General features: G+C 43.4%; 1 protein-coding gene across 1 annotated transcript; it reads left to right on the top strand.

Annotated features, from left to right (window-relative positions):
- The first annotated feature begins 7,934 nt into the window (after window positions 1-7,934).
- LOC144120188 (uncharacterized) lies at window positions 7,935-10,900 on the top strand. The gene is made up of 3 exons (XM_077652607.1): window positions 7,935-8,057; window positions 8,397-8,630; window positions 10,673-10,900. Exons 1-3 carry the CDS (start codon window positions 7,935-7,937, stop codon window positions 10,898-10,900), a joined length of 585 nt encoding a protein of 194 aa, XP_077508733.1.
- Window positions 10,901-14,008: the final 3,108 nt, after the last annotated feature.

The raw sequence follows: 14,008 nt of genomic DNA on the forward strand, positions 1-14,008 counted from the left end.
ATCACCATCATCATTTGGTTTGGTTTGGTTTATGGAGGTTTAACGTCCCAAAGCGACTCAGGTAATGAGAGACGCCGTAGTGAAGGGCTCCGGAAATTTCGGCCACCTGGGGTTCTTTATGTGCACTGACATCGCACAGTACACCGTAGTGAAGGGCCCCGGAAATTTCGGCCACCTGGGGTTCTTTATGTGCACTGACATCGCACAGTACACGGGCCTCTAGAATTTAGCCTCCATCGAAATTCGACCGCCGCGGCCGGGATCGAACCCGCGTCTTTCGTGCCGGCAGCCGAGAGCCGTAACCACTCAGTCGCCGCGGCGGGTCTATCATCATTTATTGGATCCTTAAGGACCCTTTACACGGTATTACATAACGGGGGCGACGCACATGGGACAATACATTGAGCACAAAGTCAAAGAAGTTAAAAAAGCAGTAAAACAGTTCAAATATACGAGTAAAATAAATACATTATTAATAAAGACAGCGCAATAAAATGTATTACAATGAAATGAAAATTCAGCTAAGACACATTCAAAGAAGGCAGCCAAATAGAATAAGCGAACTACATCTTGAGTTGTTCAAGTACATCAAACTTGTCATGTGAAAGGACAAAACTTGTAAAGGAGTTCAGCAGCTGGCCATGCGTCATCATCGAGAAAAATTAAAATAATTCTACTGATATTATCACAAAATAAAATAAACTTGGAGGAAGGAATTGTAGTTGCGCACACATCTCCCCTTCCTACACGCTCCTCTCATTCTAAAAAACTTTCCGCGTTCTTGTGTAAAACTAATGTCTTTAAATAGTCGTTCTTTCGCGACACCATCGCTATGTGGAATGGTTTACCCGCAGGCTTTCATTCATGTGGTCGCGGTACTCTCAAAGCAGCACGTTCTGAAACAAACGTCGTGACGAACGTGCTGGTGGGCGAAGAGATTGGCGCGGTGGTTGTAAGTGATAGAATAACTTGTGAAAGGAGCATTTTCGTAAAATTTTGCGGCAAAAGACCAATTTCGGAAGACCAAGTGATTATTTGATACTGCTGAGACTGATTTTTTAGTCGTACTTAGAAGACCTGTAGCCAGCGGCGCGATTCGGGTGAGATTCTAGAGATTATGTAAGTTTCATATGGACACTAAATTGCGGATGCTTATTCCAGTTTTGAAAATACGAAGGATTCATATGCCATTTCACGGACGGAAGAGGGTGACAACGATAATGTTCTTCTGATAACGTCAAATATTTTAGAGCTTTCAGCAACCAGTTCCGTGATATATTGCGACCAATTTAAGTTGCTTGCAATTAAGACGCCAACGCAATGAAAGGTTTTTACTAGTGAAATTTAGACCGAGTATAATTAGTACGCGTGGGTTATGTTGAGCGCTTGCGGGAAACTTGCATGAATTTGCATTTAGAAATATTAATCGGCATCAGCCAATTATTGCACCAGCTATCTAATAAAATTAAGTTATCCTAAGCATGATCTCGTCGGTTTGTGGTGAATTTGGGCGCGTAAAGGGCACAGTCATTCGCGAACAGGCGTATGAATGATGAAACACTGTACGGAAGTTCCTTAATATCGATGACAAAAAGAAGTGGGCCAGGAACTGAGCCTTCTCAAACTCCAGGGTGTGCCTTCATTGAGGCTGAAGGAAGCTCTCCTATAACGGTGTACTGAAAGCGGTCGGTGGGGGATCTTTTTATCCAAGATAAAATTAATGGGTCTACGTTGCGAGAAAAAGTTTACACATGAGTCGTAAACAGGGAACACGATCAAATGGCATTAAATATCTAAAAATATACATCTGTTTGAAGGAATGAATCACGGTTTAAATCGAGATCAGATCGGAATTCTAAACGTTGCGTTTCGCGAGAAAGACTAGAGCGAAAGCCGTTATAATTAGAGAATAAAAATGCGTTGTTATCGAGTTGTAAGCAACTTGAGAATAAATGATGTGTTTCATTAGTTTACAAGCATTGCGCGTTTAAGATATTGGGCGATAATATGATGGATCTCACCGGTTACCACTTTTGACTACCGGAACTACTTTGCTAATCCCCCAGTCATTCGGAAGAGCGCTTTCAGCGAGGGACTGGGTGGAATTTGTCTGCAATATTCGTTTGGCTAGGACTTCCGTTGCTTTAAATAATTTAGCGGAAACGCTATCGGGTCCGGGGTTACTTGATAATATTAGCTTGTCATAAATCTGTTCAATACCTTCCGCAGACACACTAAAGCGAGGCATCTGTGAAATCTGCAACCAGGAAGGTTTGGAATATGTACTGCCGCTTTTGAGTAAAAATTGTAGACAAGTAAGGATTCACTAAGTCGGATCGTTCATCTCGCAACACATGCGAATCGTCCGGGTTAGAAAATGATATGTTGCGCGGCTGTTGATCAGTCGGAGAAAGTAGGTTCCAGAATTTTGGGGCATTTTTTGTCATTATGTGCAGAATATCCTCGTGGAAGAATTTCTTATTGGAGACCTTCAGTAGGCTGGTATAGTGTTTTCGACATGTGAAATACTTTTACCACTCGAGGGTTGAATCTGATCGCTTAGCTATGCGAAAAAGGGATTTTTTCCTTCTTTGCAAGCTTCTATAGGACATTACTGAGCCATGGTTTTCCAGCATCGCCACAGATGGTAATGCGCCAAACAGTTTATGCTTGAAAAATAACCAGTTTTGGTTGAGAGTCCTGGAAAAGCGAGCTGCTCAAAAGAAGGGAAGAAATTGTTGAGCTCAGCGTTTAGGAAAGCGAAATTTGCCCTCTTATAATCACGCATAAAATTAGTCAAGCCGTAACAAAGAGGCTTCGAGACTGCTAAGTTAAATAGCATTAGGTTGTGATTGCTGAGACCGTCTATGCAAGGCACTGAGTCGATCATTTCAGGATTAGAAACAAAAACAAGGTCAAGAGTGATGCTGATCCTGGTGACATGTTGGCATGTTGAATATCTGACTAAAGTTAAAAATAAGTTCGAAATCCATCAAGCCTTTAGACTGACGAGGAGTGGCAATTAAGTTATCCAAAATTATGTCCGCCACAAAGTGTAAAGTTTTCTCTGGGAAACCGGATGTTTAAATTGAGCAGTACATATTAGAGTTGGTTGCCGATGGAGATGTCACAATCAGGCGCTCTATATCAAGCGATGATTATGGTAGACCACTCAGAAAGGGATAAGCTCACGGTGAGAATTTCGTGGTGACTTTTAAAATCAATAATAAATGAAGGCAGTACTGGATTTACGAGAGCTAGAAAACCACCGCTTCTGTGTCCCTCCCTGTCACGCCTTTGTACTGTGAATGACATATTGTTCAGAAGCTGCGTCTGTGTTGCAGACAGCCGCCTTGGTGCGAAGAACTCATTTTATTGATTTGCTCGAACTTGCTATGGGTAATGGGGTGCGTTGTGTCGAAACACTCTAGAGGTTGGGCCGTGGTGTATGCGATAAATCACATAAAAAAAGTCATGTCCCACAATCGCTAAGCTTTGCCTCATTCCGGTGTCTTGAGAACAAAGCAATTTGACAAAATAGGGAAGAAAACCTTACAGCCCTGCTATAGTTCTTTGGGATTCCTGCTTGTTCGGATAAGTAACACAACCACACAAGAGGCCTAAGTAAGCAGACGACACAGGCGATTTAGACAGCAGAGCGCCACCGCCTCCTCAAGAATGGAAGCGAGTTATACCGGACGGGTAATCTCAAACACCTTTATTGGATTGTAAAAGTTCGTAAAATGATATGACACAGTTTTCTCCTGCGCCCGGAAGCGTACTATTGGTTAAGTATGGATGCTAAACGCTTTCGATAATACGTGGAGTTCGAAGAACTGCTTAAATGCGCTTATTCCTTCTAACAATGCTTAAGCACACACGCTGCGCTACCGTACCTCCTCAGCGCCAAACATTTTGCGATGAGATACGTTGCCTTTTGATGGCAGTTTGCTTCAGAGCTTCTTCGATAAGAGCAAACCCTATGCATCACTAAAGTGTCAATACAAACTGAGATTTCTCTCGCCATTCAACTGGCCGCACAGTGCGCACACGGATGGAAGTAGGCGTGACCAGCTCACTGCTCATATCTTTTTCTAATAGTGGAGAAACACCCATACTATCGGAAACAATATAACTATGGTGAGTGACAAAACATTAAAATAAATTATAGAGGCCTTGAATTCATTTGCCGGTCACGGTGAGTTAATCGGCAGTATGTTCTTGAACCCCAAAATGGAATGTTTCTTCCCTAATACTGCGAAGAATTACAAGCTGTGACTTACCAGCCTTTCTCTTCCGTCTAACTGTGCAGTCAGGAGGATAACGTCTTTCTCTCAGCTGTGCAACGAGCTTTCACCTCTCAATTCTTAACCGATTTCACTAAAATGCCTTTCTTGTTATACTGTTCAATGCACTTTGGTTTGTCATCGTCTCATTTTTCTGTAAAAGGACGATTTTTTTTAATTATAAAGACTTATTTTGCAACATAGTTCGATTTAAGGTGTAGGTCACAAAATGAACGCCAATTCTTAACCTTCACCTTCGCCGTCGCATCCATTTTAATAGAAGCAGAACTGTCGAAACCATATGATGAAAGGGTAATAAAATTGCTGCTGACTAGAACGCTTTCTCTTTAGCCATACACATTTTGTCCCGTTTAGCAGTGACTCGTAACGAAACTGCTGCCACTCCGAAACAATTTGTTCTATTTTTTTGGTTCTGCATTTATTGGTCCATATACAGGATTTCTAGCATTCCATCGAGTTTTCAACTTTTTTCATACGAACCCGTAATATCGTGACATTTACCTTCCAGCCATTGAACGGTTCGACTGTGATGCAGTCTTTCGGCAGCGCAAGACATTTATAACAGGAGTGAATGTTTTTTGAACATGTTAAACCATATGCCTTCATTCATGAACTTCCTTCTTTTTTCCTATACTATCACTTGAATAAGTTCTACCTTGAAACAAGTACCGCTGAATTCCCGTCGCACTGTATGCAACTAAAAGTATAGTGTAAGTCCTAAGCAAAACAACTTCTTCTGGAGTACTTTTCCGTAATTTCTTTTGATTATACGCAGTCCTCAAGTTTGTTTCGCGCAGAACGGTGATTCGTACAAAATTAAAATAAGGAAACTTCCTGTGAGTTGCGTTGAAATAAGCGAAAAAGTAATTACAACGACTATCCACGCTGCACCAACGCCGCAAGCTGGTGCATCTATTGAAAATACAGTAAAGCAATTTTGATAGCCTCACTTCATATGGTTACGATCGAAGCAGAAGCATAGCATCTCTGAAACTATCGACAGCACTATGTCGAAGTATGTACAGTTGACGCTCGGTCTTTAAGACCTGTTCCAGTCAACACCCAATCATCAGCTGCTCGCATATATTCTTGAAATAAAGTTAAACCTTGCGGTATCCCAAAGTTGACTGCTCCAGGGAAACAGTAGATGTTGGTGGTCACTAAAGAAAGTGAGAGGGGTTGAAACAAATCTTTTTTTGCCATTGGCTTGTGAAGCCCAGGAGCCGCAATACGTGCGCCTCTTTATAGACTCGCGCGTTGTTAAAAACGTGTTAGTCTGCATGACTGTGAATTCTTAAACAGTATTTCAAGAAGTAATAGTGAGAGTCGTTAACCATTACTCCTTAAGATTTACGCACAACTGTAAAGACTAATGAAGAAAATGTATGACACTTGTGGAAGCTAGCAATTCAACGGCCTCAGCGTACACATGATTTTTCAAGCGAAAATTCATGAAGTAGGGCTAAGCTGTTGGGAACAGAAGACGAAAGAACAGCTCCTTGAGGAATGAATTTGTCTTCTGCAAATATGTTAGAAATAACCCGGCTTTCAAAACAAGAAAACAAGCTTAAACTACAAATGCAGGGTTCATTCAACAAATCATATTCCAATGCTCGACGCTGTCGTAGGCTTTGTAACATCTAGTGTGACAAGCGCCGCGTACTGTTTTCTGTGCTTAGATATCTGCATGCGCCCCGAAACCAATTGGATTGAAACACAACGGTACGTTTTAAGATTTTAAATTTAGCGCTATTCGGCCTAACAGCACTATTTGAGCTATGCTTACAAATTAGGGGTTAAATAAACTGGCCTTTCTTTTTAAAATATTACCGTTGTTTTTAAAGTATACGGGGAAAACATTTGCAACGTGATAGACAATTGGGATTCAATGCCCGTTCATAAATAATGGAAACTGTAATGTGTCGACAGGAGACAACTAAAACAGTTTCCTTTTGTGCGATGTCAGTGCACGTTAAAGATCCCCAAGTGGTCGAAATTATTCCGGAGCCCTCCACTGCGGCACCTCTCTCTTCCTTTCTTCTTTCACTCCCTCCTTTACCCTCCCCTTACGGCGCGGTTCAGGTGTCCAACGATATATGAGACAGATACAACGCCATTTCCTTTCCCCCAAAAACCAATTATTATTATTATATGGCAGTGTTACAATCAGCTCCTGGGCCTGCACGAGATGAGCAGAGCCTAATTTGCAACAACTGAGAGAAAGCCTTGTTCTAACCCAGCCGTAGAGTGACATCTTTAATGTGCGGAATGGTGGAGAGAGGTTTGCTAGAGTAATAGTCGCTGGCCTGCTACTCTATACTCGGGGAGAGGGGCGTGGAAAAGGCATAAATAAGGAGAAGGTGCCGAAGGGAGGAGGTGTACTAAGCTGCACACTGATGCGACCTTCTGTAGTGGCGGTGGCCCTTAGGTCATAACTTATGGTCGCTACGGAAGACTAACAGGAACGGCTTCAACCGTGGTTAAGATGTGCATAGCTTTCCTGGTAAAAGGCATGCATACTACAGGAACACATGGGCGCCGGGCACAGACCAGCTGCATAACCATCGTTCTCCTGTGCTCCACTGTTGTTACCACTTTTGGCAGACAATAACCAGCACTAGGAGTAGGCGACGGAAGTGAAGACCATGGTACTGGGTCGTCCTTGCTGAGTTCTATGCGAGTTAGTAGCCGTTCTGTGAAGAGACGGAATAACAGTATTAAAGCAACACTCAGCGCCTCTGCCAGATACCTCGAAGAACATAACGATTTCTGAAGAAGGTCTCACACACCATAGAGTTGATATTTTTGTTGTTTCCTTATTGCCGTGGCACATACCCACGCGGGTAATTGGTCAGGGCCAGGATTCAGTGAGGAGGGCCAAGACAATAAGGCAAACTGGTGCCAAGGTAATGGTTGTGCTTGACCGATAAGTAAGATTATTTAAATAAGAAAAAAAAAGTAAACAGGGGGCAAATGTCAGACATTTAAGAAAGCTCGTTCGAATACGGAATTTTTTTATACAATTAGCAAGGGAGTCTGCCGGTAGTAGACACTGAAGCGTCATTTCTTCTTCTTCTTCTTCTTCTCCTCAAGTAATATGGCACATACCCACGTGGGGGGGATTGGCCAAGGTATAGGGTAGAATGCCAATGAAGCATTTGCGCGGGGAAGGAAACGTCAGAAGACTGAATCAAGATAAAAAAAAATTGGAAAAAATAAAATGAATTCAAGAGGTATGAGTCATCCGGAATAGAATCAATCTAGCCTTTTTTGTACATGCGAAAGAATTTTGTGTATAGCTAACAAGATAATCGATTAGTTGCACTTATGTAATCGTGTAACCTTCGTTCTCCTCCTTCCTGAACCACGGCCCACACATGGATGATTAGCCGTAGAAAAGGAAAAGCTGACGAATATTTTCTAACCGCTGTTTGAGGGATCTGTTTAGCTTCTTATATTCCTTGCGCCTTTTTTTCTTGGTTATTTCTTTTAGGGGCGAATTATTCTAGAGAACGCAGATAATTTTTTTTATTTGAAGCGCGTGGCTTTTCGGTGTGCGATGAATAAGAGGAAGAAAACAATAGCGCCTCCAGGCTGTCTCTTGGTACGCATCGACGAGCTGGCTCGATGGAATACGTTATCAACGCCACATCGAAGGACGAGAGCCCCGTTTCCAGCATCAGTGATCTGGCCACCGGCACGGAGGACTATGCGGGCGTGGTGGATGAGGCCACTCCTTGGTTAAGCGAGGTTCCGAAGGACCCGGGAAAAGGATGTCTGGCTAAGCGCCCTTGTGAGTGCAGCTTTTGACTCTGCAACGCCAACAAAACGTTTCGGAGGATTCTACCGGTTTGCAACATTTATTTTTTGTTTTCTCTTTTGAATATTTGCGTTTGATTTTCTTTAGTCTCTGGATATGCATTCCGGCACCGGTACTCAGATAGTCTCGCCGGCACACAACACGAATACACTTGCTCTTTACCATTATGTGCTTTAAAGAATCGCCTAGAGAACACAATGTATTCAAATAAATGGCTGGGTGTTAACTCTGAAACTTTCCTTCCTTTTTTATATGCATACTCTTCAAAGGAGTCCTTCGGGGAGCCGGCCGGCTGGAGTAGCTCCAATGAGCCCGAATCTGTCTCTACTCCGCCCTTCTCGGCGAGGAAGACTCCCCGGATCATCTCGGCGGCACCCTCGCTGCTGGCGTTGACGCGGTCCCTGCCGTCTCCCGGTCGGCTGTCACCGCCTTCCGACGACGAGCAGCGGATGCTGCCTCCACTCGACGAGGCGGAAAGCAGTCGCGCCATGACTTCGCGCCAGGTGCGGCTCTTTCTGCGCGCTAGCGGAACGCTCTGACGGGGAGGGCCTGCATTGATTTCACAAAGGATGTAGAGTTGTAGTAGGGGGGCACTGGCATTTCCACAAAGGACACAACATTATCATTACAATGAGCAATAAAATAGCACCATGAGCAGGCATTGGACGAGTCTGCGGGAATGTCAAATATATACGGCCTCTATTCACGTGCGACCGCCGAACGTATATTAGGTAAAAACTATTTTTATAAGGCTGCACTTTGATTTTCCTGCGCTCGTACGCTCCCCAATCGTGATACTATTTACCTGACAGGAAACACGGTCCCAGTCTCAAAAATCAGCCGCCGAAGATAGTCATAGCCCCGCGACAGCTTTGTGGACCTCGGCTGTATTCGTATGACTGCCACCTGCTTCACCTTCTGTCCTCTGTGAGACCAAGCTGAAGTGGAATGCGAGGGTATTAACTGTATCAATGAGTTTATTAGTAAAACGTAAACCAATGTAACCAAATTTCTAAAATAAATAATCGAAGCTAAAACCTAAGACTCGAAACTTCACTTTGTCACACATCCTCTATATAGGGTGTTGCAAATAAGATTTTACAGAATTCTGAAATGTAAGCTTTTCGAGTTAGTAGAGCACTTTTTTCGGCAGAGCATTATCAGCGGTGTAGTAAATAAGTATAGTGCAAAGATATGCAAACTAGCAGCCTGATTAACTGATATTGAATAATCCACCATTAGTAATAACCATAAGAGTTTTGTTTCGAAAACGCTTTTATACTGGCTCTGTGGCCCAACAAATTTTGAATAGTTCGACGAGTTACGCGCACTGGAGATGTTGCTTTGCCTGCACACTTCTCGAAAGCGCGTGTATTTTGGCGCAATGTAGCCAGTATTTATTGGGCCTCAGCGCGAGGGTAACCGCGTTTAGAAATTTTAAAGAGCTGATATGTATATTACCGTGGGCTACACGCCTCTCGAAAATTAAGGGGCCACAATAAGGAGCCACAGTAATTGTTATTAAGTTAACCATTCGATAATATTTAGCCAGCCTGCTATATAGAACTTCTTAACCATATTATGATTTACTCTACCGCTCACAATACTATGCTCAAAAAAGCGCTGTTCTATTTAAAGAAGCCGATATTTAAAAATCGTGTAAATTCCTGGGTGTAACATCCTCAATATGCATATCTGAGTTGAACCACATTGCATTGCATTCGCCGTGCGATTCCTGGTTGTGTCGTTTTGCATGCGTAACGCTCTTTATCGTCAATCAGTCCTGTTGTCAACCAGTCGTATGGCGGCAATAAATCATTTTCACTTCAAATTTCACTCTCAGAAATACTTTGCTGACAAAGAAGCGACGCAGTCACTGAGCACTGACGTGTTCTAAATCCGTACGACTTCCTTGATTCTAGTGAGGTTGTGAAGACATGCTTGAAATTTAAATAACAAATTGTCACGTGATGGCGGCATATAGTGGAGTCATATGGTTAACTTCTAACCACTTGTCCTGTACGCTTTGTTACGATCCAGGAACCCGAACAGATTCCTTACAAGTCGCGAAATTCCCGGGCCTGGTCAGTGATGATCGCTTCTTTTTATTCATTTATATGTTACCACACAAATTTTTATTGAACTATTAACTATCAAACTTTTCTCGTTGTTTATAATTTATCGCACTTTTTTGTAATCAACTCCTCAACATTCAGAATTTACTTGCTTTTCATGTGCAAACGAATAATTCAGCGACAGCAAAGGCACTCATATTACTGTGTTGACAGTTGGATGCTCAAGACAGTTTCGCCGAATATATTGATATTATCCAGATGGACCTCATTTCGAAGCATTTCTTTCCAATACCCCTCAATCGTGACAGCCGTCGCGTAGGACGTCAGTGCTTCCAGCAATCCAGAGGACTCAGTCACCGCCTCTGGTATCGTAGTCGGAGCACAAGAATGTCCACACGACTAAGAAATATTGGAGCAAACAACTCTAGCCCAATGGGGCCTAAATGAAGCGCCGCCGCTCCGCAACGCAGGCCTCCGCCGAGCTGTATGATCTCACCGGTGCCCATCGCCTCTCGGTTGAGCCTTTGCCGCCACGGCTGTCAAGGCTTGCGCGCTGCTTCCTGGTGGCGGGTGCCGTTCTGTGCCTGGTGTCTGCTCTGCTAGCCCTGGTAGCATGGAGGCTGGACAGCGAGCCGCTAGGCACCGACCTCGCGCAGAACATGTCCGGACTGGTGCCCCGCCACGAAAGGCTCGCCTAAGCCGCTACAGAGGACAAGCGGCCGTCCAGGCCGCGGGCATCGGCAAAAACTTCGTGGCGGCAAAGAATCTGCCCTCCGCGAAGGCGCATCCGGTGGCTGCAGCTCGGAAAGTCGTCCCCGGATTACCGCTGCTACTGTGAACGCTATTTTATAATTTGCACGTTTCGCCGATTTGAAAAGAAAACGTAGTGATCATGTGCTCTTCAATGAAAAATTGCATTGTTCTTTGCATTCTATGATTCAAGGTAAAAACAAAAAAAAATGGAGAGGACACTTAAGCTCTACCTTAAGTGTATGACGCAATATCGTAATCCCCATATGTGCAGAAGGGCATTCTCTCTTTACATTCATAAATCTCTGAGAGTCCTCATAACCCTCCTGACCCAGTGGTGCAGTGCTTAAGCGATGTACCACTGCCCTGCAATGGCGGGTCCTCACCGCGGTGGGCCTTGGGAGGCCCAGGTTGCTCTTCCTGGTCAACCAATCATTAGTAAAACTGCCACCTGCAATGGTGGGAAGCTTGCTCATTACCCTGTAGGCAGGTTGTGCTACGCTTCAAGGTCACGTGACCTATGTGGCCCACCTGTCTCCTAGTTTGCTCTGTGTAGACCACCTACCAGAGCCATGCCCATGATTTTTCGCTCACTACTTCGATGAAGACAACGCCACCTGATGTTCTAGACAACTGGGCCTTTAGTGCTATCGTATTGATACGCAGGCGTCGCTAAGGCGACTGCATTCAACCTTGCTTCATTCAAATCTTCGTGCAGCACGTTGCTATTTTAAAAATTCCAGGGGGACTCAAGTCTGCTTAGGTGCAGTAATGAAAAAACATTTCTCTGACTACTGCAGATTGCGTCGCTGCGTGTTCGTTTCTTTATTCTTGAAATTGGTCGTTTCAAAGTCGTGTTTTCGCTGCAACTTTGGCTCTGCCACATCCGACGACGTGGATGATGTCGCTAGAGCATCTACTAAGCGCACCAAAGTACTAATTAACAAATTAAAGTAACTAGCTCATGTAGTAATTAATTCGTTCATCATTTCGTGTAAATTTCCAATCAATGTGTGAATTCACTCACTGAAGTAATTCGGTCAATTACCCAGTTAATCTTTTTTGTGACTTAACTGAATAGAATTGGATGTACATATAATTAATTTAGCAAATAACCTCCTAAATTCCATTAAATTGCCGATTAATTTGTGGGGTAATTGACTAATTCTATTAATTATTTACTTCGCCTAATGTATTACCCATTTAATTAGAGGTTTCGTGAGATAATTATTCATTCAAATTAATCACGTAATTATTTATTCAAATATTCCATTTATTACCCCTATAATGGATTACTGACATTTCCTGCGGAAAGGCTCTGTCCACAAGCTCAGTCGACACACAGTGCCGACAGGTCCTGTACACGCCGCTCTTGAGGCCAGAAGTGCTTTTTCATTAAATCTGTGGCACTTGTTACATGTAACGCCTTGCATTTTCGCATTTTTTCTTTCTTACTATTTCCCGGCCGCTGCGTTCGAATTTCGTGGGCTCGTTCCCGAGAAACTCCACTCACCAGACAGACGGTGGTGAAATCGGTGAGTGGGGGCTTTAGTGATAGACTGAGAGATAGAGGCAGAGGGAAGGCAGGGATGTTAACCAGAAGTTGGCACCGGTTGCTTACCCTGCACTAGGAAGGAGGGATTATAAATGGAAAGAAAAAAGTGGCGAGGAGCGCGGTCGCAAGGAGCGCGGTCGCAATTTGTCACTCTACCCTGTCGCTCTCAGGAAGCGAAACTGTGCCTTGCAATGACCTTCGGGCTGCAGTTGAGCGAGCCGGTAAACGTTTATTGAAGATGGTGGTGGCTGCAGCGTATATGGGTGGGCCGACAGTCCACGGCTCCGGAGGCTTCTGTCGACCCTCTTGTGAATAGATAGAGCGGTGTGGAAGCCACGGTAAAAATGTATTTATTTATTTATTCAAAATACCCCCAAAGGCCCTCATTTGAGGGTATTACAGGGGGGGGGGGGGGGGGGAGTAAGTACAAAGCATTGTTATAAGGTTAAAAATATTGCACTAAAATAAAATAGAAATCACAAAATATTAATCATAAATAGGCATTCACAGAAAGGGTCGCAACAATGCACATAACAGCAAAATTTGAGCATAAATAACAGCACCGCTAGAAAAAGAAAAAGACAACACTGGAAAAGGTGCGCTGAAGTACAAAAAAATATAAAAAAATATAAAATAAAAAGAAGACAAGGCGGAAGAAAAGAACGCTCAAAAAATACCTTTTTAGTTGTTGAAACATGAGTGCATAAGATGTTGGAATTTATTTAGATCAGATTCAGTGGCAATTTCTGATGGCAAAGCGTTCCATTCGGTTATTGTGCGTGGTAAAAAAGAATAGGCATAATGGAATGACTGGCAGTTAATGCGTTTAACTTTGTAAGGATGATCGCGACGTGGAAAGATAACTGGCGGTGGCTGAAAGAATTCATCATGAAGGGAAGGATGGTGATAAAGCTTGTGGAAAAGTGACAGACGGGAAATTTTTCGGCGCAGTACTAAGTTATCTAACTCGGCTTTAGTCTTCAATGAGGTGACGCTGGTGTAACATGAATAATCAGAAAAGATGAATCGCGCAGCACGGTTTTGCAGGGCTTCGATGTTACTGATGATATAATTCTGATGAGGATCCCAAATGGCAGACGCGTATTCGAGTTTCGGACGGATTAATGTGGTGTACGCTAGTTTTTTTACATGTGTCGCGGCCTCTTTTAAATTATGTTTGAGAAGTCCGAAAGTACGGTTAGCGGAGGCAAGAGTGAGATTAATATGATGATTCCATGATAAGTCGCATTGTAGGTTAATGCCAAGATACTTGTAACTTGTGGTGAATTCTACACTATTGTTATCAAGAAAGTAGGCGGTAGGAATACGTGGCTTGTTAGTGAAAGACATGAGCTTAGTTTTGGAAAGATTTAAAGGCATTAACCAATTAGAACACCATGTGCTTATCGCTTCAAGATCAGACTGCAGTGGCTGGCTGTCAGTGTTACAGGTTATACGTGTGCTTAAAAATACGATACACAAAGGAAGGACACATCGAACA

Source organism: Amblyomma americanum, chromosome 2 (assembly GCF_052857255.1).
Source record: "Amblyomma americanum isolate KBUSLIRL-KWMA chromosome 2, ASM5285725v1, whole genome shotgun sequence".
In the NCBI taxonomy this organism is placed as follows: domain Eukaryota; kingdom Metazoa; phylum Arthropoda; class Arachnida; order Ixodida; family Ixodidae; genus Amblyomma; species Amblyomma americanum.